General features: G+C 35.9%; 1 protein-coding gene across 3 annotated transcripts in view; it reads right to left on the bottom strand.

Annotated features, from left to right (window-relative positions):
- The window catches only part of PTPRN2 (protein tyrosine phosphatase receptor type N2), a 665,329-nt gene that overhangs the window by 341,365 nt on the left and 299,765 nt on the right, over positions 1-24,199 (bottom strand). For all 3 annotated transcript variants that reach the window (XM_054817056.1, XM_054817058.1, XM_054817057.1), the window contains exon 11: positions 20,129-20,208. In XM_054817056.1, coding sequence (XP_054673031.1) covers positions 20,129-20,208 — 80 coding nt within the window. The remainder of the gene's footprint in view (positions 1-20,128; positions 20,209-24,199) is intronic.

Below are 24,199 nucleotides of genomic sequence, written 5' to 3'. Positions count from 1 at the left end.
GCATGCTTAAGGAGGCTAACGGTCTAAGTTTAAGGGCTGATAAAATTACGTATGCTTAAATATTCTGTTCCAAGTAGAACACCACTTTCCCTCACTCCTCAAATTTAATGATTTTTTTTCTTTCTTTTTTTTTTTTTTTTTAACCAAGTCCAAACTGCAATGAGGTAATGGTTCCAACAAAAGGCAAGGCAAAGCTAAAACATGTTGGGAAACTTCTAGCAGAGATGAACATATGAAGGATATACACTTCCCAAGGAAGAAATTAATTTATTAATTAGTTACAAGTGAATAATGATAATTGTTTCAAGCAGCTCCACTGCTGCACATCCTGACTGTATCTTGCAATAGCAAGACTAGAAATCTGTTAACAGATACACTGGAACTTTCCCCATTGCTTAAGCAAACAGTTCATCTCATTTTGTGCCAAAATACATTTGATCATATATCTAATCATACAAGGTGAAATGGACTGGGCTGTGTGCAGGAAATGATGAAGTCATTATACTTCGAAGGGTTTTTTTAGCTATCGTGTGCCTACCCGAGACCTCCAGAAGGTCTCCCTAACACAGGCTGGCCTAGACACGCTCCTCCGGCAGGTTCGTAATGAAGTAAGAACAGTTGTCTTAGCAGCATGCCTTGTACCCAAATTTTCTTCAGTATTCAGGAAAGGAGATATAGGCAAACCAAAGTCTCTCCTAAAAGGACAAACAAACACGATGGGAAGGCTACAGTGTGATGACGAGCAGAGGCTCAAATTACAGGCTAGTTAATCCCTGAAAGGATGCCCTTGCTATAAATATTGTCGAGAAAGAAGAAAATAAGGATTGTTTCTGTTTGAAAACCACAAGAGCCTTTACCAGCAATCAGGAGCAGGCCGAGAGGAGAATTTTAGGAATGCATGTGTGTTGAATTTCAAGTTCCACTGTTGTGTTTTGCTGTTCTTGTCAGCCAGTTAGAGATTTATTTATACACATGCAGTTTGTGTAGTTAACAGTATTATTTATCTACATTAGGCAATTTTGTAAAACCAGGGGCTTCAATAATGCAAAGAGCTTCTGCAGAGGTAGAGAGGAAGACAGAGTTGGGGAGAAAAGTAAAAACAAGTGACAGTTTATATTAGAACCAAACTAGCCTTTAAAAGAAATTAATTTCAATACCAATTGCAACCTACCAGAAAATCTCTTTCAAAAAGGCCTGCTGTTCTTATGCACTGATGTGCAAACTGGTGACTTTACTTCCATCACAAATTGTCATTTCTTGGCAGAAAATGGTAGCCTCGGAGCAGAGTCAAAGCCAATGACCGCAAGAGAAGCACTGAAACTGCAGCAGTCATTTCTGTAAGGATAGCTCAGTTTTTGTTCGGGTTTTTCTTAGAATTTGAAAGCAAGAATGTTATTAAGTCTACTTACTACTTAATTATTTTTAAGTGAATGGAGTTTGCACTTAGCAGAAGGTAGATGTGCGCTGAAGTAGAATAAACCTTCCTATTGAACATCCAGGATGCTCAGAATTAAAAAGCCATTAAAACTAAGGAATACTGTAATGACAAAACATAAAAGCAAACGTATGCAGGTGAACCCTATTATCTACCTAACCACCAACAGTCATCTCCAGATATGTAGTTATGTCTGTGATTTCTACCCTCAGACTGTTTTCTTTAATTTTTAAAGAATTGGAAGAATCCCACATTTCCTTAATAAAGAGTAAGGGTTTCCATAAATAAAAACAAAGTTTAAAATTCAAAACATATGTCACAGTTGTGGTGCTTAGGAGGTCAATGTCTTCCAGGGAATTTGCAATTATGAACTTCATTAACAATTCAATAACATCCTAATTGAAAGGAAAGAGTCACAGCTCAACTGCGTAGGGCTGGAAGTCTCCTAAGATTCAAGCAAGCTGAGATCAAGCCCTTTCATACGTTAAGAAATCTGACGTGATAAATAGGCTACACAACTATTGAAGAACATTTTCACTGCCTCACAGTCATCCTTGACCTTATGTCATGTGCACAGACAGAAGTACAGGCAAAACAGGTATAACTTTAAAAAGCCGTGGCCAACAAAATGTTGCCCTTTCCTCTTTGCCCCCACTTATTTGTTCTGTTGACTAAATACAGCAGCACATGCCCTTTGAGGTGACCTAAACACCTAAGATATCAGCATGGGACTGGCAGAGGTGACACATGGCCATGAGAAATGAACACTTTTCTGAAGCAGCATTTGGCAGCCACAGAGGGCATTGCTCAGTGCCCAAACTGGTACCAGACCACGCTGTTTAGTGAGCTGCATCCCATCTTCTCTGCACAAGGGAAGGCAGAAATACCTTGCTCCAAAAAGTGCTGCCTGTCCCTCAGTAACAGATTTCTATGCCCATATTAATTCTGAAATGTGCTCTAAAGGTGCTTGAGAGAGATCTAAGGGATATGCTTTCTTTGGGAGATCCTGGTTGGCTCTAAATTTAAGCAAGACTCCTGTTGTAGTTAATGGAGAACACCAGGATCCTCAAGGGAATTATACATACTCGACCTTTCTTAGACACCAATCATAAGTGTGATAGACACGTATGAAACAGATGAGATATAGAAGATTCAGATGAGACAGACATCTCTCATGGGATGAAATGAATTACCCTCTGGAAGCACTTATTACATTCAACTGATTGTAAAGGGAGCCGAGGTTGACTAGCTTACACTTAAAGTATCTAAAAGACAGACACCTGAGTTACAGGAGATGAAATCCACTCGTACGTTTAAATTTGATTACAAAGAATTGAGTTAGCTGACATAATACTGACCATGACTGATTGGGTCCGTGCACAGAAGGACAACTCCAATTCAACATTGAGCTGCAAGGCAGCTACTGTAATTAGTTCACTCGATGCTAAACACAACTTGTTTTTTTCTAAGTCATTCAGTTAACTCATTTTTAACATGAGCAGAATTGTTTACCAGTCAAGGGATGCAGTCTTAGAAATATGGAACAGTTAAGAATGAATTATCTGAGGCATTTATGGGGAAAAAAAGGCCATTGCAATTCTATTCTGGACACTTTAAAATATACAATATTAATTAATATAAAATATTAATTCTCATTTTAAAATGGAAAATTACATATGTTCTGATTAATACATTAATTAGTGTTGAAATAAAAATTAGAGTTGAGTGAAGCTATCTTGACTTAAAACAGCAAAATTTCTGTTGCCATAAGGACAGACAAGGGAGTTTATACATGTATTGAAAAATTTAAATTCCAGTACAGCTTATACATATGAAGATATTTACGTAAAATAACAGGCATAGAATTATAAAGAGAAACAAGTGACAGCATCAATGTATGAATAGCATTTTATGTTTTGCTAAAGATGACTAACGAACTGAATTCCTATGGAAATATAGTGTGCGTGACATTCTCATACCTACCCAATGAGTTCATAATGATTACTGCTATTACAATGAATACAAAATTATTGAATAATAAATTAAATCCTTATACTAAATTGATATTAGGAGCCTCTTTAAGTCATTAATTTTTTGTAACAGTCAAGTCACAATCCATAATAACCTTCTGAGAATAACAAGTTACGGATTTAATTACAGATAAAAAGAAATGTCTTCTATTAAAATGTGGGAAATTATGCCCTAAAAAATTAAAAATGGAGCAGATGTTAGAAAGCAGCAAAGAATGTTCATAAACTAAAATAATAACATTAATAAAAAAGGAAATTAGAATGTCATGTTTTCACTTGCAATCTTTTCAAAAGAAATATTCCAGGGTTAGGATAACAGATGAACTAGCCAAGCATACTTATGAAAAGTTTGATTGGTTTATGACATGTCAAGTGCAGAGAAACTCTTTCATTTCTGTACACAAAAATCCTGTCACAGGAGTTAAGCTAACAATCAAAATAAATGTCATACCTAAATTTGGCAATCCTCATTCAGGATTCAGAAATCTGAAATATTAAAGTGAATTTTTATTCATATAATCTTCCCAAAAATCTTCCTAGAGAAAAGAAAACTGTCAGCCCCACAGATATATGGCATTTTGAAAATTTAAAACATCCTTAAAAATAAAACATGGAAGATATTTTAAGCAAGTATGATCTACCTCTGTGTACGTTTACTGTCAGAGATTCTGTACGACAATATTTTAGGCAATTTGGACAACTTTCAGAATTAAAAATAACTATTTCACCATAAGTCATAGACATTTTGATTTATGATGATAAATACCAGCCTCTCAAAAGTGATGCTGAAAGAGTGACTGCAATAGCTGCGGCTCAATGGCACACTGGCGGAGACCTATGACTTCCACCTCTCTGAGCGCAAGGGCAGAACCCATCTGCGTGTTCTGCAACACATTCGAGAACTCTCTAAGATCCGTGAATAGAAGATTCACTAAAAGTGCAGAATGCACAAATTTGTTACTAATATAAAAACATTTAAGATCATACTATTTCAATGTGACTTTTTTGCATTCTGTCAGATACAACTGTTTCCGAATAAAATAGTGAAGAATGGAAATCTGATGGAATTCCTTGTATTTTCTTATGACTGAAGTTCAGACATGAAAAAAAGAATTTGAGAACTATACAGAGAAAGACATAGTACATTTAAAATCTGTAAAAAGTGTTGTTTTACTGGAGTTCATTTCTATATGTATGGCCATATGTGGTTCCTTTAGCCATCTATTGTATTTCCAACAGTGTTCAAAAGGAAGACTATGGAAATCAGATATAACTGGTTTCACTGTTTTTCTTTTTAAAATATGTACGTTGCCTTCCAGGTATTACCTCTTTAATGAGATAAAGGTGTGGGAAGAGTGCAGAGTATCTTTAAATATAAAATGTATAAATGTACTATCTAACTTTAATAAGTGTAAGTATCAACCCAAACAACCCCTCCCACAGAACTGCCTGGATGAGGGTAGGGCTTCGCCAACAGTAGCATTCACATCTCTACGGGGATCTACCCCAAAGTCAGATTCACCTCTTGTGATACCAACCACTAACAGTGGTTTAACGAACGTGTGTGAATTGCTTGTGTTCATACAGAAGAGGAACTAGAGGGATGAAGGATGCTCGCTAGCAGCACGTACATTCTGTGAAAAGCTGATAGCCATTACTAGATATACACCAAGAACTAAATTAAACTTATTCCTACGGGTACCAGAATTTGAACTTAAAAGCATACATGTGATAGTAAAAACATACTGTGGGCTGTCTGCTGTGTTGCTAACCATTCTGTCTTGATAGCTTCCATTTACACTTTTTTCTTTTTCTTAGTGAAGAAATCTGAGATGTAAACATCTTTTGGAATGAGGAGTCTTAGATACCCACTGCCTTCTGTCTAAAGCAAAGATTTATTTGACTGTATGGCAATACTCCACTAAGTTTGTTTAAAACTCTTAAGGGCAAGTTATAATTAATTTTGATACATATGCCTCTACACATACATATATGCCAATTCTAACATTTATGATTGCTTGCAGTGCAACAGCCATCAGTATATAACAGCTATCAGTATAAAAGTATAACAGAAGACACCAAACTAGAGTTCTTAAACTCTCTGATACTGTTTACCTACAAGCAACACACCAAGAAACCAATATAATGTGAAAGATGGATGCACTTATTCACTCTGGCAGAGTCAAGGAAATTGAAGCAATATGAGGAAAAAATGAGATAAATATGCAAACTCTGCCTCATCACCAGTTTCATAACAACAGGAGAGGATCAGCTTCCTCATCCATACTGTCGCTTCTGGAAGAAGCTACCTGTACCTCTGATATTCTTGGCTCTCCACATCTCCCAGCTTTCAGCTCTTTTTTGTCCACTCTGCTGACTTCGGATGTTTAGTTATCCCATGAGAGCTCTGCTGCCAGTACGAAAAAGAGCTATGGCTGGAATATGAGAGGAAAAGGGACCAGAACAGAAAAGCAGAATTGCAGAAGGACTAAGAAAATCATTGCAAGCTTTCAAATCCATCCTTGGTTAAACCAGAAAACCTGAGAGGAGCATCTGATTCTTTAGAGTTAAGTTAACAAAATATTAACTTACTATCAAATAATGTTTGTTAACATATTTTCCTAAGGCTTATAGAAAGTATCGTACTGGGAACTGCCAAGTGAAAAATAGCTTACTTGCTTAGAATGTCACCTAACTTTGCAAGCATTATGGTGTAACATAAAATCTACCTGCAGCAGGTAGATTTCTCAAATTGAAACATTAAAAAATTAATGTTAAAATACTTTAAATTCAAAATAAAATAATGTAATAACCCAGTTGAATTCTCAGTTCTTAAGTGGAAATAATTCCTGTTTGAACTTGCCAATCCATTTTACAGCCAAGGGTAGTAACTACACCCAGTGTGGTTGATTTTAGCTGCACATTTGCCATTAATGTTAATGTGAGTTTCACAGCTATATCGCTGCACATGGGTAGAGAATATACCCTCAAGTTGTTAAATGGCAATGAAAGAAGAGAATGAATATGTGATGATTCCCCTGAAGAGGAAAAATGCCAAGGAAAGAAATGTCAGAAAGAATAATATAATGCACAAAATCCATTCAGAGAAGGAAGGATGGGCAGGGGGGGAAAGCAAGCACTTTCTGATCTCTCTCCAAAATCATTCATGTTCTGGGTTGCCTACAATGATATAGCAATTGAAAAAGATTTAACAGCCTCCTATAAAAGCCTAATCATGAAATCCAGAAGAAAAAAAGCATCCTTTTCGCAATTAAAGTCTATATTTCAGATGGACCTACTAGTTCTTTAGAACTAGATTCAAACCTTTATCTTTTTTTTTTTTTCTTTTTTTCTTTTTTTCTTCTATTTAGCTACATGCTCTGGATTACTTGTAGTTAAAAAGAATTAGAGGAATATTTTCATCAGTGCTGCATCCCTGTGACTCTTTGTTGGTGACAGTTCAACAGTTTGTCTGGCAGAGCTGATCAAATTAAAAATGACTCAGCAAAAAAATGGTCCTTTTCAACTGCTGCTACTTTGGGGGTCTGGTCCAGCTCCAACTGCAATCGCGGAAACACTGCAACTTTATCTTATTAGGTCTAGGTCTGGGATTAGGCCATCAAATCCTGACCTGCATTTCCACGGTACATACCAGTCTGTCCAAAACCATTACTTTTTGAAGGTCTGCATTCTTTCTCCATGCATGGTAAGAATTTCATGGTCACCATATACCTATATTAGGTATTTCAGTTCAAGAAGCAAAATCAGAGGGAACGAACAGTTAAAGCTGTGTGAAATCACTGCAGACTTGAGGTCCCAGCTGGGATTTGGGAGCACAGCAGAACACTTTGAGCTCCTCTGAAAAACTCCCTGTTTTTCTCTTTCTGTCTTTTATATATGTACACAGACACACGCTTCCTGTAGCACAAAGAATAGCACGATAAGGCAGAAAAGTCATTTTTATTTTAGCTGGATAAAAACAGGAATACAATGCCATGAAGGGGTAGAATGTTATAAAACAAATTATACTTTTTATAAAAATCTTCATTGTTTTCATAATTGATTTGGTATATTTATTTGGGAGGATGAGTTTTGCTTATTTTCTTATATTTTGCTAAAGTACTTTATCAATTTAAAATCTATTCTAGGAATCGATTCATAGAGTATTGCTGGATGAAGTGATATTAATAACTCCCACAAGAAAAGTGGGAAGTTTTCACATGCATTGAATTTTTGCCAATGAAATTTCCAGCAAAATTTTTCACCATTATCAAGTACAATAAATACATGTTTTCTTCTTTTTTTCTTTGATTTTTTTGATTAATATTTTTCAGCGTAAATTAGAAGCATTAGCGCTATGCATCTCTGTGTATATGTATAGCCAAACACACACACATATATAATATATACATGTAATGTATATGTATGTATATATAACCACACACACATGTATGTGCATATAAATATATATTTCATTTGTACCACAATATCAGTTTTCCCATATTTCTCCAATTTCAGATTGTATGCTTACTTATCGCATCCATTTAGCCAATTCTGTAAACTAAGATAAATGAAATTACTCTTATTATTAGTTCGCTTATGCTCAGCACAAAACTACACTGAAAACTGGGTTCCACAACTTCTAATTACAAAACATTAGCTACCTGAGTCTTCTCCAGCTGAGCAGATTAGCATAGATCTTCTCTGCTGACAGCTTTGACCTTCACTCCAGCAAACACTTGTCAAAATGCCAAAAGTAATTACCTGGCTGTTTAGGAAGGAGTAATGGGGTGTAGCTACCTACCTTTTCTTGTTACTGATCTAAAATGTCTATAAAACTTTGCCAAGAGGCACCCTCTGGATTTTGGCATACACATTTTTCTCATCTGTCTTTCTTTTTTTTAATAGACTATCAAATATTAGCTATATGATCTCCTGCCAGCCAATCCCATCACAATTCTGGGGAACAGGCTAAATAAACCACTAGATGGATCTTTCAACCAAAATGGGTTTACGATTGCTGTCATCTTGATTTTGTTGCATTGATGCGACCAGGAAAAAAAATACAAAAAAAGCAGCAGAAGCAGCACAGGAACAAATGATCATAAGTATACTATAGAAGACCATACTGCCTATCCTTTGAATTATCTTAAAAAATCATTATGTTATAGCTTTTTTTTCTTTTCATAAAAAGCCTTTTTTCTATTCATATTTCAGATTTACGGTTAAGAAAATAGAGGCACAGAAAATTTACAGGTACTTCTTGAAAATCTATGAAGAGATTAAATCTAGCACATCTTTTGACTTCAGCCAACGTAAAGCCATACAATTTCTCTTAATCCAGAATGTTCAAATTTATGGCAAATGTTTTCTAAAGAGAACAAAGGGATTTAACATGCTTTCCTGAAGACTAGATAATACTAGAAAGATTAAGTGTTTGTAGATTATTAGAATGGTCATTAGTCTTTAAATTCTGCATACAATTTTTGTCAGACAGCGGAAAACATCATCTCCAAATAAGTACAAGATCAAAGGTCTATAAATCTGAGTCCATCTTATCTTGCATGTCAGGATGGATATCTGGAGTTCAGGAAAGCTCAGGGGAAAAAAACCCCAAACCTTCTTTGACCAGAGGTAGTCCAGAAAACAAACAATTCATGAAAATCAAATCGCTTGCCTTGTAGGCACAACATTCCCTAACAACTGTGCGGGCTATCAGGTAGCAGCAGCAGCTGCTGAAGCAGACTTCAATCCATAGAAGAAAGATTGCTCAAAATGAAGGCAATGCTAAAATTCAGGACTGAATAGTGCTGACAAGTGTGGCCTCGTGAGCATGGCCAAAAAACTTCTCTTCAAAAACTCTCCCAAAGCTCTTAAATAACTCCTTGTCCCACTGTCAAGAGCTCATTATTTCCCCTCTCAGGTACATTCCTCCACAAGCTATCAGCAGTAGAAGGTCACGCAAGTGGCTACTTTCAAGACAAACGATACGTGAATCCTCCGGACCTCCTAACTAAGCCTTTGTCAGCCAAAACCCCTCCACCTGCCCTTTTATCCCAGGTCATGTTTGTGCCTCCTTCCCAAGATGTCATCCCATAAATCGTGTTCTACCGAGAGAACAGTTTGCCACCAGGTTCGGGTCAGCAGCCCCTACACACTGTTACCAAAACACCGTGCTTCTGGAGAAGTGCCTTTTTCTGTTATTACTTTTCTCCAGCAAAAAGAGATGACAGCCTGATTCTAAGATGATTCTGTGTGTAATTGATTTTGTGTTTTTCTCTTGTGCTTTAAATAACAGCTATTTTTCATAAAGCCCTGAAGTAGAACTGCTCTCCCTCACAATTTTTTATTATTTGGCTGATATGGAAGCTATCACTTACAATCACAAGATTGCTAATCATCCAATTTCATATATTAAAAATAGGCTATTTAGTTACATCAGATAAAGAACATTTTCCTGTTTGTACCAACTAAAATAGAACATTAGCCCCTGTTCCACATGGTGCCTAGTGTTTATTTACATGCATAGTTTAAAATTGTTATGTTCATCTTGTTGTTCCACATTGTGAAAAGTTATAATCAGTCTGTCTAATGGGTAGGAAAAAATGTACTCACTGTTCTTTTCCAGGTAAAGGTTAGGTTACAATACTATCCTAACCTAAAGTAGGGTTTCTTTAATTCCCTTATTTATGCTTACCTAAAAAGGTACATATTCACCAAAAAATATTAGAAATATTAGATCAGCTTACCTATTTGTTACATAAATGCTGCCTTTTATGTACCTGCCTTACCAGATTTCTTCTTAATGTAGCATTCCTAAATAATTTGGTTTAATATGCTCAGGATCTGCTGTGAACAGAGAAAGTCTCTTAAGTTTATTGCACAAAAATACACAAAACTTTATTAAAGGACTAGAACATTTAAAGATGTCTGGAATTGTAAGTATTATGGTTATATATACCATATTGCATATATATTTCCATTTTCCTGGAAAATCTGTTGCTTATCATAAAAATTCTAAATAGCAGCGATTTTGTTAAACAGTATGATGAAATATGACATTAAGTAGGTTGTCTTGGGTTTGGGGATTTCTGCTCACTTTGCTTTAAATCAGAATGAAATTAACTTCTCAAATATGTACAGGGACATTTTGATACCATGTTCACAGTGGGAACCCACAGTACTGCTGCTATACAAAAAATTATACCGTTTTGTTCCAATCACACATTCAGTGCAGCTATTTGTTGATTGACATCAGCTGAAAACAGTCCTTTTAAAATACACAGGTCAGTTTGAAACATCTGTGAAAGGAAATATGTAGCAAGTTGAATATGGGAAAAGACTTTTCATTTCCATAATCAAAAATGTATTGGGAGATTTCTTGGAATTAAAAAGAAAACAACTTTGCGCTTCAACTACATGAGTTTCATCTCGCATAGCTGTAGGTTTGACCAAGCTGACTGCAGGAATTTGGTTGTTTAATAATATTACCCATGGTAATATTTGTCAAACTTGAAATCTTTGTGAATTTACTCAATCTTAAATTGATTTTGAATTCTTAAAGAGCTTTGACTATCTTACCAAAGGACAATGAAGGAGGCCTAACCAGAAGAAATCAGGATTTGCACCAGAAGGTTTTAAGAGATCTAGCAACAAAAAAAATATTTTTGAATATGTTACCAAGCAGGGACTACAGGAAGATCCTGAAAGCTTTACACTGCAGTAATTTCTACAATCCTGACTTCAACCAATCTCCCTGGATTTATCTGCAGTATTTATGTATGGCAGTCCTATCATTAGCAATATCTATACATTTCTGTGGATATTAGTGTTGGCTTTTTCTCACCTACCTTTAGCCACCTATGAAAAGTGTCAGTTCATACAATCCATCTTTTTTTCTTTGAATGTAGAGGCAATCTAGACAACTAGTTTGGAATAAATGCCTAACCTTTAGACAGCTGCAACTGGGTTAGATGAATTCTACCCTCACTGTTACAATGCATTTAGTTATGTTACCAGAGGGCTCTTTAAAAAAGTCAACTTTAAAATCACTATTAACCTTTAAACCATGACATAAATTACTTTAACAGAGGTATTACTTTACCTGTCTTCATAGGCCTGCCTATAGATTTCAGAAAAAGCAACTAACAGAAACACACGAGTAGCTGCAAATCAATCTTTGCAGCTATACATTTTTCGAAGTGTCAGTTCTGGTCTTTCCACTGGCCCTTTGATATAACTGGTTCAGGTACCAACTATTGTATTCTAAAATATTAACATATGTACTACATCAATGGTGTGCTTATCTTTATATTACTGTAATACCAACCTGATGGATTTCTATGAACGGGTGTTTAATAAGAGGCATCAGAATGTAATCACATGAAAATCATTGCTTTAATTAAAGAACATTGGCTAATATAATGCTACTTAGCTCTTGTTTTTCTCCCCAATTCTAGAAAATGATTAACAAGCTTTAGAGTTCCCAATAGTTAAGAAGCTTGATTTAGAGGTTGCTGCTGGAATAGATTACATCACTTTACAGGGTGAACAGAATGAAGTTCTGAAGTTTTCTGTTACAACGGAAAGTGGGTTTAAAGCAAAAAGATTTCTTTCTAAAATTACATAACTCACAGTTATTCTTAGAGGAGAGAGGTGTACGTTAAAAAAAGTCCATCTTTACTAATCACAGCAATGAATATCATAATTAGAAGAAAATAATTGGAGAAGAGTCATAACCAAAGATGTTTGCTGTTCTTCAGGACTGAGGCACATTTACTGAATGGTAGAACCCATCACAACTGCTAAAACTCGTTCCATTTTTCAACAGAAGAACAAGGTGGGAAGGAAATGCCATGTCAAAAATTCATTAATCATTGTATCAGACATTTGGTAGTGCAGGAGACAGTTCAGATTCTGAATAATACTTCAAAAATATAATGACATCCTTTATTCAGCAATGGAAGGATGTGAGGAAAATACTTCAGATAGATTTGAGGATACGGTGGGTGAAAGGGAATTGATCCACTACAGAGGGGTCGAGAGGTGAAAAAGGACAATGTGAACTAAGGAGGCTTGAGCAGAAGAAATCAGGATTTGCACCGAAAGACTTAAGAGAGCTAGCAACAGAAAAAGAGCTGTCAAACTTTTACATTTCACATTAGAGACCAAAAAATTGTAATCCTCCTTAAACCAGGGCAACAGCAAGTGATATCAGATGGACCTCACAGCCTCCTGGCTACGTTGTTCAAAGTTTCCGACATAGAAGCTGTCAGTTCACTTCAAAGATGAACTTCAAATTATTCATAGGCACACTGTTTGTTACTGTCTCAGAGAGAAAGACATCTAATTGCACGGTCTGCAAAATTCTAGATAGAGGGAAGGAATTCAGCTATAGACTTTCATCTCGTTCTGTTCACTTCATCACAGCTGAATTATGAATCTGACAATGACTGGCCAATCAATATTTTCAAAACAACCGTTATTGCTTGGGGTTGTGGGGCAGCAAAAGGAAACCAAGACAATATGCCAGCACACACATGTTTGTGACTGAAGCAACAGAGTTCATCTTTCTGAGACTTCTCACAAGACATGCCAAGATTATGCCAAAAATCAACAAGACAACCAAGGCTGTTTATAGCCATTTAGAAAGAACAAGGACTTCTTGTCCTTCCTCTTGGAGAAGAGGAAGACCTTTTTCCAGAAATTGACGTTTCCTGCTTCTGATGATATAGAACTCATATCTCCTGCACTGACAGTCACCATGAAAAAGAAGATGGATGTTGCCATCACCAAAACCACACAACGGTCACTGCCGAATTTCATTGTGTCAACAAATGAAGCAGTGCAAGGAATAATAAATTCCTTGATCACACTTAGTTCAGTGAAATATATTATGCAAAGAACATCTAACAATTAACCAACATTGGTCTAAAAAGAAAAAAAGGCCAGGCAGAGTTTAATCACAAATTGAAATGATCAGAGAGAGCAAATCACAAACTCCCTACGTTAAATGATGTTTCCCAGGTTTTGTTCAAATTCCTCCATGAGACCATAATGCTCATAAGACATGAGTCAGTAATATCGATTATTTTAAATATGCTTTCAACTAAATACATGGATAGCTAAATAAAACTTTGCGTAATCTTATTCTTGCAGTTGATGATTTATTTTTCATTGTTCTGTTGTTCCTTCTCCTAGTGTCCCTTCTCTACATTTATACGTTCTTTACACATTTCATGTAGCTTTATTATATGAAGATATTTATATTATATGAAGATAAATCTGAAGATAGTTCTTTCTCCTTCGTTCTCCTGAGAACCTCCTAGAAAACTTTTCTTGCTAATACTGGGTAATAATATAGAGTTACCATGTTTCTGTCAACAATGTTGGTATGGTCAATACTTATTGGCTAGAAAGCGGAGTGAGCTTCTGCAGTGTTCCTAGAAATGAACAGTCAATTTAAGTTGTGTACCAGATCCTCATCAATTGATTCTCTGATGTTGAGTAAATTATCTTCCTTCTGTGCCTCATTTTGCCAAATTTCAGACCATGAAATTAAGAGGTGTGCAAGCTTTATAGAGGTATTTCATAAATGTGGTTTTTATTAGATGTATTTCTATTATGCAGTAAACTGGAAAGATAACCCCTTTTGACCAATAAAAAGAGGACTACATTTCATGACTAGAATACAAGAGAACAGTCATATATTTTATCTGCAATATTTTAGACTTACATCTAATTTGCTAATGTATATTTCAATTATACTGAAGGCTAATATAAACAATTGCTGCAAACAGCTAAAATTGCATCTAGGCGTTATAGATTTAACTGATCATTTGTACTTTCATAGTTAGGTGTTTTAAATTATATTAATAATGGATATTTATAGCACTGAATTTGTGAGAAAATCAAAATATGATCAGAGTCTCAGCTCTTTTTAACAGGGCCCCAGTTGGATGTCTGACAAAACTGCGATTCTACTGAATATGCTTATGAAATGGGAGCAATAAACAGATTTCTGCAGTGACTGTGTAAGGCAGGTTCCTCATCAGTACTTCCAAAGTTGAAGAAGAACCTGGAATCATTTTTTCTAATGCAGGTGGGGTGCTTCACTGTCTGACATGGCTTTGAAATTTAAATTTCTTGGTCATTCTTCAGAAAATTCTGTATTTCAAGCCTGCTAACTATCCAAGATCATTAAAGGTTTGTAGGGTGTGATGGGAACCAAGAGCCTTTGAAATTGGACCACTGATTTACATACTTAAGCCTACATATTTAGAAGAGTAAGTTTTGACGCCTGTAAATACAGCTCAGATCTGTCTAGCAAAAGAAACATATTGGAGGCAGAATAAGGCATAAAGACCTTCTTCACCAACTGAATCCAGGATCACTAATATGACTGGCCATTTAGACATCCTAATTAAGATTAAAGCTATAACATCTTGGACCACTCCAAACCAATAAGATGCCATCAGCTTAAATCACTAGACAAGGTAAGTTAACTCTAAGGGTGTTGAAGTACCCTTTTCATCTCAAAAGGACTGTTTAATGCTAAAAGCTAAGGATCATGGGTTTTTCTGTTTAGAGCTGCCAATTTTAGCAAAAATATTCAGTTTCAATGTCAAAGAGTTCTATTGCAATATTTGTTGCCATGGATATTTCATCACCACTGGGACATGACCAAAATTTGTAGGTGTCAAATCTCAAAATCTGTAAGTTTACAAATTTAATCATTTGCAGTTGTTTAAAACATCCTTATGCATTTGTATGTTTGAAATATAGAAATTATATGTATTGTATAGATATAAATTATATCTAATTCTATATGCATTTTTAACATATTTCAATACTTCTGAGGCAGTATCTTTATACAAATTAGCTTGATATACAGCTATATTTTAATGATAATATAGTATTTTTGCATTTGTGGGGTTTTTTTTTCAGCAGAATTAACGTTTCAATTCATTTTTTCAGAATTAGAAAGCTGGCAGAGAAATAACTTTTAGACAAGAAGGTTATATGATTCAACACTCTACTCTCTAAGTCATGATTAATGGTTCCTATCAAACCATGCACATTGTGAAAACGCAGGTTTCACCAGCAGGGCAACAGAGCAGTAAAAAAACCCCCAGCAAACCAAGACTAAACCAAAACCAAACCAAACCAAACAACAGCAACAACAACAATTTTCTTTATATTCTACTATATCTTAAAAATTAATATTTTAAAAAATGAAATCAAGATTTCTGACTTGCTATAATGGTGTATATCACAATATACCTTAGACACAAGAACCTGCACACAGGACCTGTTAATTCTCTAATATCTGGTGACGCATTGCCTTTTGCTGTGCTACCTGTCCCTATCACTAATATGCCTACATTATTCATACATCTCTTTGCTTTACTGTGCCCATTTTTTACAACACCTAAACTGTTGCATTTTAATACAATACCAAAAAAAAAAAAAAGTAAGCATGATTCTAACCAGTGAAAGGCTGCAGCTACCCATAAGCAAATGCTCTTATTTCATACCATCTAAGCTAAATGTGCAGAAGACTCTTCTATCATACATCTTTTTCATGTGTGCAGTATATATGTGATCATTACAGCCATCTGATGCTAAAACTCTGTTAGGGAACTTCATAAGATTCCTCTTTCTAATTATCACTGTTACTTTACATGTCTTTGTATAAATGGTGGGATTCTGCATTACCTATAAAGCTGCATGAAATCAAACTCATTATTCATTACTATACTGACTATATTGCAATTTTATATAAATAGAGTTATCTTACTGATAATTGTTCTCTGTTAGATTTCTCCTAACCTTTAAACTGAAAAGAAATGAAATCCACATTCATTTGTCTAAATGATGTCATGTGCCAAGTGTAATTACTTCTAGAGCAGGTCATCTATGTCTAGAGAAAGTTTATTTCTTCAAAATGTTGAGATGAAATTAAACTGCACCATTGAGCCTGACTTATTAACCAGAAATAGGCCAGAGGACAGCTACTTGATGCAAGGTATGTTCTGTATTATGAACGTCAAAGTATGCAACGCTGGCAAAACGTTGGCTGTCCTTCTGCTCTGTAATCAAAGAGCAAATACAGGTATTGTTAATGTGAGAAAGCAAGCTATACCCAATTTTAAATTACTTTTTTGTCAGCTTTCCCATATAGTTATGTAGCCCCAGAAACTGCAAAAAAAAAGTAATCAAAACATTTACCCAGAATTGGAACTGTGGATTACTAGAAAACAAGTTTTATCAGCAAGAACGTGGCTGAAGGATTTTAGAGAACTCGATCTCTCCTCAAGCTGGATCTCTTGCACACCAAGAACAGATCTTGAACTCCGAGAAAACATAGGAAACAATTTTAATTATCATACTTCTATATCTCTATTTTTTAGTAGATATTCTAAGTCTTTAATCTGTTTGCATCGTTGCTAAAGAGTCCCATGCCTTCTCTAACCTGCACATTTGTCAAACTCCCCAGGGGAGGATGGAAAACTTTAAATATAGTTCCCTATATTTAAACCTAAATAATGCAAGGAGAGTTTATCCATTTTGGTTACAAAAATATACACGACATGAATAATAAGATCAACTGCTGCACTGAAACTGTTCCTGCGGATATCAGCGAGACGTGCATGTACATAACAGCTGCAGAAATAGATTCCTTTTGCAAATCTGGATAATTTACGCTCCCATAATTACTATGGCATCTGATTACCTCAGTTTCTAAATACTTTTCATTTCTAAGGATGTGATGGACAGTGAAATTCTTCTGTCAGTTTGGTCTATTAATTTTCTATAAACAAGATCTTCTTTCAGAGTTCCTGGATGGATGTCAATTTACCTATTACCAGTACACCATGGAGTAGCGCATTTACATGCGTCTGCCCTGGAAGTATGCCTTGATTTGTTCTGCTTTGGTTTCTTTTGGTAAATTAAGTTTTTGGAATGCTTTTCTTCAAGACACTGTTGACTTTTAAAATTTCTAATTACAACTAAAGCCCTGAAAAAAATTCTTATGTAAGTATATACTGCTGTTGATCTTTTAACTGAATTTATTTTTGGCTTTAGAGACCTGCAAGTAAGAAGTTTGCTTAAAATAAATGAACTGATTAGCGAGTACATTGACAAACTACTGCAGCCTTACTTATTGGTTAGAAAAGAATTATGCTATACTTTTTTAATTTAAAATGTTTGACGGCTGGATAGAATTGTGGGGGTTTTTTGTAGAAGGCAAACACAAGGTTTAGTTATCACAATCCTATGGCCATGAGAGAGGCTGATGTAAGACTCCTACAAACCTCTGTCTGCAGCCATCAAAACCTGAAAATTTTAATGTACTAAACAAACAGAAGTTAGGAAATAACTGGGATATGAATATATTGAGTAGATAAAATTGCAATACAAAAGATTAATTTAAGCTAGTGAATCTGTAGAACTTCCTCTAGGGTGATATTTTTTTGTGCCCAGAACTTCCCTACTTTGTCAGAAATAAAATTTAAGTTAAGAAAGTCGAAAACAACTACTTTGATCCCAGTGATAAGAAAAGAACCTAATGTTATTTCTTAGTTTTGCTGAAATAAACTAGTCACAACATTTATCCATTTCAGAGTAACTTGCTAGGAACAGCCCAAGGTACATCAGGAACATCCTGAACTTGACAAGGTTTCTGTGGACTTGCTAAATTTCAGCAGATGTTGATTCCATGAACTTGTAAATTTTTGAACACATGTACACAACAGGCGTAGCTACAAACTGCATTCTGATTTCCATCTTCTGCCAGTTTTGTCTGTTCTTGCATTGTAAAAGCCACTGCACAATCCTGTCCACATTCACTATGTCACTCTGGACTTGACAGACCTTTTTTGTACCATATTCATCTTTCTTTTCCAAAATAAAGACTCCTGCTGTTTTTCACCATTTGTTATATGGAAGATATTCCATACTTACAGTCATGCATTCTGCCTTTCTCTGAATCTTTCCATTTCAAATGGAGTTTCCAACACCTCTGATGTATGAGAAGCAGAACTGTATGTCGTATTTAAATACAGTCAAGGGATAGATTTACACAAAGAAAATTATATTGTTCTGTTTTCTGTTCCTTTCCAAATAATTCTTAAAAACACTTTCTTTGTTCAACTGGTAATGGAATTGTTATTTTCATTAAATTACCTATCACTACACTAAGTTCTTACTCCAGAGCAGTAACGGTCTATTTAGGCCTATAACTTCATATGTAAAGCTATTTTTTTCTCCATGTGCATTTTTTACACTAATTTACAATGAATTTAATGTGCCATTTTGAGTCCAGTCGCTCAGTCTGGTAAGGTTTTTATACATTTCTCTCATTTATAATATGTTGAATGCCACAGTCCCAGCAGAGATCCTTGCAGCTTTCTACTCTCTCTAGCCTTTTAGAAAACTAGTAATTTATTCCTAATCCCTGTTTCTTGCCTCTCAACTAATTACTGATCCACCATTTTCACGTTCCATATTCCACATTCTAAGAAACAATTAGTTTCCTCAGAAACTTCTAGTGAAAGGCGTTGTCAAAATTCTTTGGCAACCCAGGCAGGCTCTACCAGCTGCATCATGTTTGTTGATCCCTTCAGAGAGATTCAACAGGTTTACAAGACAGGACATTGCTATAAAAAAGCCACATGAATTTTTCCCAGGTACATCATACACATTCAGCTGTCCCATAATTCAATAATTATTGTAATTTCTTAATTTTGATCGTATGTGGGTTTGGCATGTTAAACACTTTTAGGCAAAATGGTATCCTGTTTGCTACTCGCTAACCACCAGTTAACAAGACCCATCTCCAATGGGTCCTGCAAAGGAAAGTTCTGGCATGGGAACTACTGTAGTTCTTTCTATAACTAAATTCATCCATGGTGAAGCAAAAGGGGAAGTTAATGGACAGTTTTGGGCTCCTAGTGTTTATTTAAATGATTTTTTTGTTTGTTTCTATTTTCAAGCAACATTGCAACTTATTTAGTCATAATTTCTAAATGCTATCAACTGGCTAATTTGGGAGCAAATCAGATATCAATTGGTTACTTTGGAGAAATTATTTCTTGCAGTCAGCAACTCCATAATACAGTTAGTAGCCAAGTCGACAAGAAGCCAACAGGAGTCCTGGGAACAGTGCTACTTACTCAGAAGCAGCTTAGCTCCAGAAATACAATGTTTATTCTCAAGATTAACTTGTCATTTCAATTGCCTAAACACCACACCGACAAAGGTATATTTCTACCATCTTTTTATCCAGAAGCTAAGGCTAACATGTAATAACATTTTTGTCCCCTGAAAAAAAAGTATTGGAAAAGCTATTTGCAAATAACCAATCTGTTTTCTTGAGTTCATGACAACACTGAAGAGTTTTTCACCATGCTAGGCCTTGACTACAAGTCTCCATTTAATCCATTTCCTCGACCAGCAAGGAAGTCGCGGGCAGTTTTAATTGACTCAGAGATGTTACTCTTCAATTGTCCATATGTGCCACTTACCTCTTGACTGTCTCCTTCCTTAAATGTCAGTCTTCTGGGAGAATAGCATGTCTCTGTGCTGTTTGCAGTGCTACTGCCCGCTAAACGGACGTGTGGGAGGTCACAGTTCGGGAATGGAGGACAGGGAGTCTTACCTGCTGCTTTGGCAACATCTGCAGTTGAAATGTTTTGGAGGTTTGAGTGCACTCTGAAGGTCACAGCTGGTCCCAGCACGCTGGAAGAGATTATTAAAAAACGTAAGATTCATAATCAAGAGACATGGCATAATATTGCTTATCAAAATAGGTTTTTAAGGAGAAACTATTAAGACACCATTTAGCCCTCTTCCTTTTGCTTCATTAGCTACATTTGCATACATTTTTATAACTCTGGTGGTTTCTTGTGTGAATCTTGTGCCTGTCTGAAAGCATTTCAATGACATTAACTAAACTTCAGAACACTCCTGTAAGTACCATTCCTATTATGAAAATGGCAAAATGGAGGCACTGAGATTGTTATTCTCCAAATACATCACTGGAAATCAGCATCCAGAGAAGATTACATGTAGTTTCAAAATTTATATGCCTAACATCAATACAAGCTTAGTCCTCTTGTCATGACTGTAAGTTAGAGGGACAATAAACTCAAAATATTTATCTTGATCATGTTCTGCAAGAACATGTGTGGGGAAAAGATTTTGGATATATCTGATCCAATGGCTGCTTTTGACCAGAAAGATACCACAAAGTATTTATCTTTTAACAACAGAAGTAATTAGCTCTTTGAATAACTTATGAATGGAAATGATTGACTCTGTGATGACATTTTTGGGTGTAGTGTGATGGTCCTTTATGGCATTAAAATCTACGAGGCAGAGGAAGGTACTGATTAGCCAGACGAAGAATGGCAAAGCATTCAGGATTTCACAAAAATTTTTCATTGTGTATTTTTAAAGAAAAATAAATCCATAAATGTAGTGTTGCTTTCATTCTCCACCCATCCCAATAATATCTAACTTGCATGCACATCTGATGAAAGGAATAAAGAAGTCTCACTTCTGATATCCTTAAAACTATACTAAAGTACATATATATATGAAAAAAACATAAGAAAAATACACGCACAAATACAATACATGTATTTTTAAAGAAAATTTACAGGTAACAAGAGACTATAGAAACAATAATGTAATAATTTACAGAGGAGAAGAGTGCAAGGGCTCAACCAAGACAAAAATGGGCACTGTTATAAAAGTTAACTTACATACTATGTATTTTGAGTTCCTAAGTTTCTATTATTCATATAATCAGTGAAAAGAATTACATTTATACTTTGAATAACACCTCTGCTTAAAGAGTGAAGTACATTGGCTGGAACTATACATGTAACATGCTTTGACCTCCTATAGCTGTGACTTAGGAGAGAATGAAGTCTGGAAAATTGCTGCATAAAAGAAATAACTTGAAAAATATTTTTTGTTGCAGGGCTTGAAATGAAGCATTAAATTATTCTTTTACTAACATGTTAATATTTTGCATTCATACAACGGAGAGCACTTAATGAGGTGTTCTTAATTGCTTTACATATATCCTAGACAGAAATACCTTTAAACTTTTTTCTATTTCAGGAAGAAAAAAAATATTATTAACCATAAGACTTTGCTTTGAGGTCACAAAGGGAATCAGACTAAGACTAAGAAATGTCCTTTCAGTCTTTTACTAGCAAAGCATGCACCGTTCACATTTTATTCTGGAGTTAATAGGAACTGTGATTAATCAATCATTTTTCTCTAAATACTCTTTGGAGGGGGGCGGGGAGGGCAAGAAAAAGAAAGCAGAGAGATTTTATTGCTATAGGAAACTCCCAATGTCAACTCATTAATGAGCAAGAAATGTCTTTTAATAATGTTAGGCAATTATAATGCATTTATCAGCATCATTTAAATAATATTTTAGGTTATAATACTCAACAATTGCAAAGTATATTTTTTTTGAGATAATTGCTTTACAAAAATTCAGGCCATTCCCCGATTCTGTCACTAACACTGAGATAATCAACCGTAAAAGGCACCTGGGAGTTTCATGATACCATACGCTGAGTAGAACTAATGTTACACTGTCCTTCCTTCTGCAACACCAGCCTAAGAGAAATGGTGATTCTCCTCTGGCTGCTCAGACATTTACAGTGTAATTAGCAGTCTGCTTTAAATACGAGCAGGCACCAACCCAGTACACAGCTGTACCGTGACAAGGACAGGGTGAAAAAACAGCTTTAGATATTACCCCAAATCTATGCTGCATATTCCATTATAGCTGAGAACCTGGAACCAACACAAACTTTCAAGCACAGCGTAGTTACACTTCAGCTTTATCAGCAAAGACATAGAAAATTTCCTGCCCTCCTTCCCTTGGATGTGTTTTCTGCTTCTGTCTCCGGCCCAGAGCTCACTGCCCCCTCAGCTGTCCTCCTGCCCCACTCACTGCAGCTATGCACTTCATGGCATCATTAAAATCAGAGAAATTAAAACTGGATCATTTCAGTGATCCAGCCCAGGCAGCGAGAAGCAGGGATTTCAGAGGAGTGAGCCTGGCAGGGACCATCGCACTATTCTCTAGTGACTCCACCTGGATAATCCAGGAACACGACAGGATCCGAGTCGTGCCCACGTACGCGTTGCCACAACCACTGTCACTTCTCCTCACGGCTGAAGAGAAAATGTAGGGAAATAAAGAGGAAAAAACAGGGTGGGGAAAAAAATTCCTTATGTGAGTGGGATGACATTGGGTTAACACCATTCTTTTGCAGGAAAGAAGAAATCTCAGAATAATTTAAAACATCCCCTCATATATTGCTATGTGGGATATTGTTTTTCTCTACTGTAGCAATTGAATGCTTGAACGTTAAGGAATCACCTGAGCACCACATAAGCACAGCTTCAGCAGGAATATCTACAAAATACAGAAAATAAAGCAGCTCTCGTCACAACTTTTTGCACATTGGTATTCTGCTGTTTATTTAAAAGCAAACAAAAGACCTTGAGATTACTTGGTCAAAATTGCATTTCTGGTCGATGTTTTGGGAACTGACTGCTTCAGGAGCTCATAAAATGAGATTTTTCTCATGGGGGGCTTCTGGCAAAAGCACTCAATAAATAAACATTTCAATAACAATGGATGCCCTTTGGGGAATTCCTCGCTGTTCATTATGTGTTGGACGAGAACATTTAAACAAAACCAGTAATTATCTGACTGCAAAGATATTTTTTAAAAGACTTTTTAACAAGAGGGCAAGTAGCCTGAGAAAAGGTTCTAAGATGTATAAAATGCACCCCTGATACTTCCTAACCGGGAACTTTAAATTAGATAGATGAGACTGCTTTTTTGTGTGTGGCTGTCAAACCCTCGGAAGCCTAGCTAATATTAATGGCAATTGTCTTTACATCACTCTAAATATGGAGGCTCGCCGAATTGCGCATGATTGTTTATGACCTGATGAATTGCAAACAAGCCATTCCCACAGACCGGGGAGCGGGCTGCCAGTTAGTGGAGGCATCCCTCCCGGCTGGCAGGTTGCATCACGCCAGCACTCAGCCAGCCGCGCAGGTAAAAAATGCAAACCACAATGCCCAGGCTGAAATGTAAACTACATCTAAGACATGCATCTGGTGCAACCGAGATTAAAAATGTTAGGTTGCAGCACTTTTCATCTAGAAAGACAATATTTTATATCAGGGTTTTTTGTTTCTTTTTTCCCCCCTAAACTGTATGCTACTACAATTCCACCTATGTAAATTTGTAGTTGACTCTCCTGACTTAAGTGAACTTACGCCCACCTCAATAAGAGAAGATGGTGAGTTTTAGAAGGCATCTGGACTGTACTATTATAATCGCACTTATCTTTTTTTTCTAATGCTTTGTTATGATTTTTTTTTTTTTTTTGAATCAAGGTAAGCAGGTCTGGCTTCAAGGCTAATAAACAGTGACTTCTCCCCACGCAAACTGTAATGTCTGTTGCAATGACCTGCTAAATTTATTACTTGAAATTTACTGACTAATTACCCCCTCTGTTGGCTGTCACAACTTCTGCTTTTTTTTTTAATTTCAATAACGTTGCCTTCAGCCATAATAGGGGTTTTTTTAACAAAGACATTCAAAGCATATTGCAAATTGTCACCCTTATGTGCTGTTGTCTTATATTCTGTTTACTAGAGATGAAATAATTACAGT

This window comes from Grus americana, chromosome 2, assembly GCF_028858705.1.
Source record: "Grus americana isolate bGruAme1 chromosome 2, bGruAme1.mat, whole genome shotgun sequence".
In the NCBI taxonomy this organism is placed as follows: domain Eukaryota; kingdom Metazoa; phylum Chordata; class Aves; order Gruiformes; family Gruidae; genus Grus; species Grus americana.
Note: the sequence above shows the minus strand (reverse complement) of the source record. Positions and strands in the feature narration are given on the sequence as shown.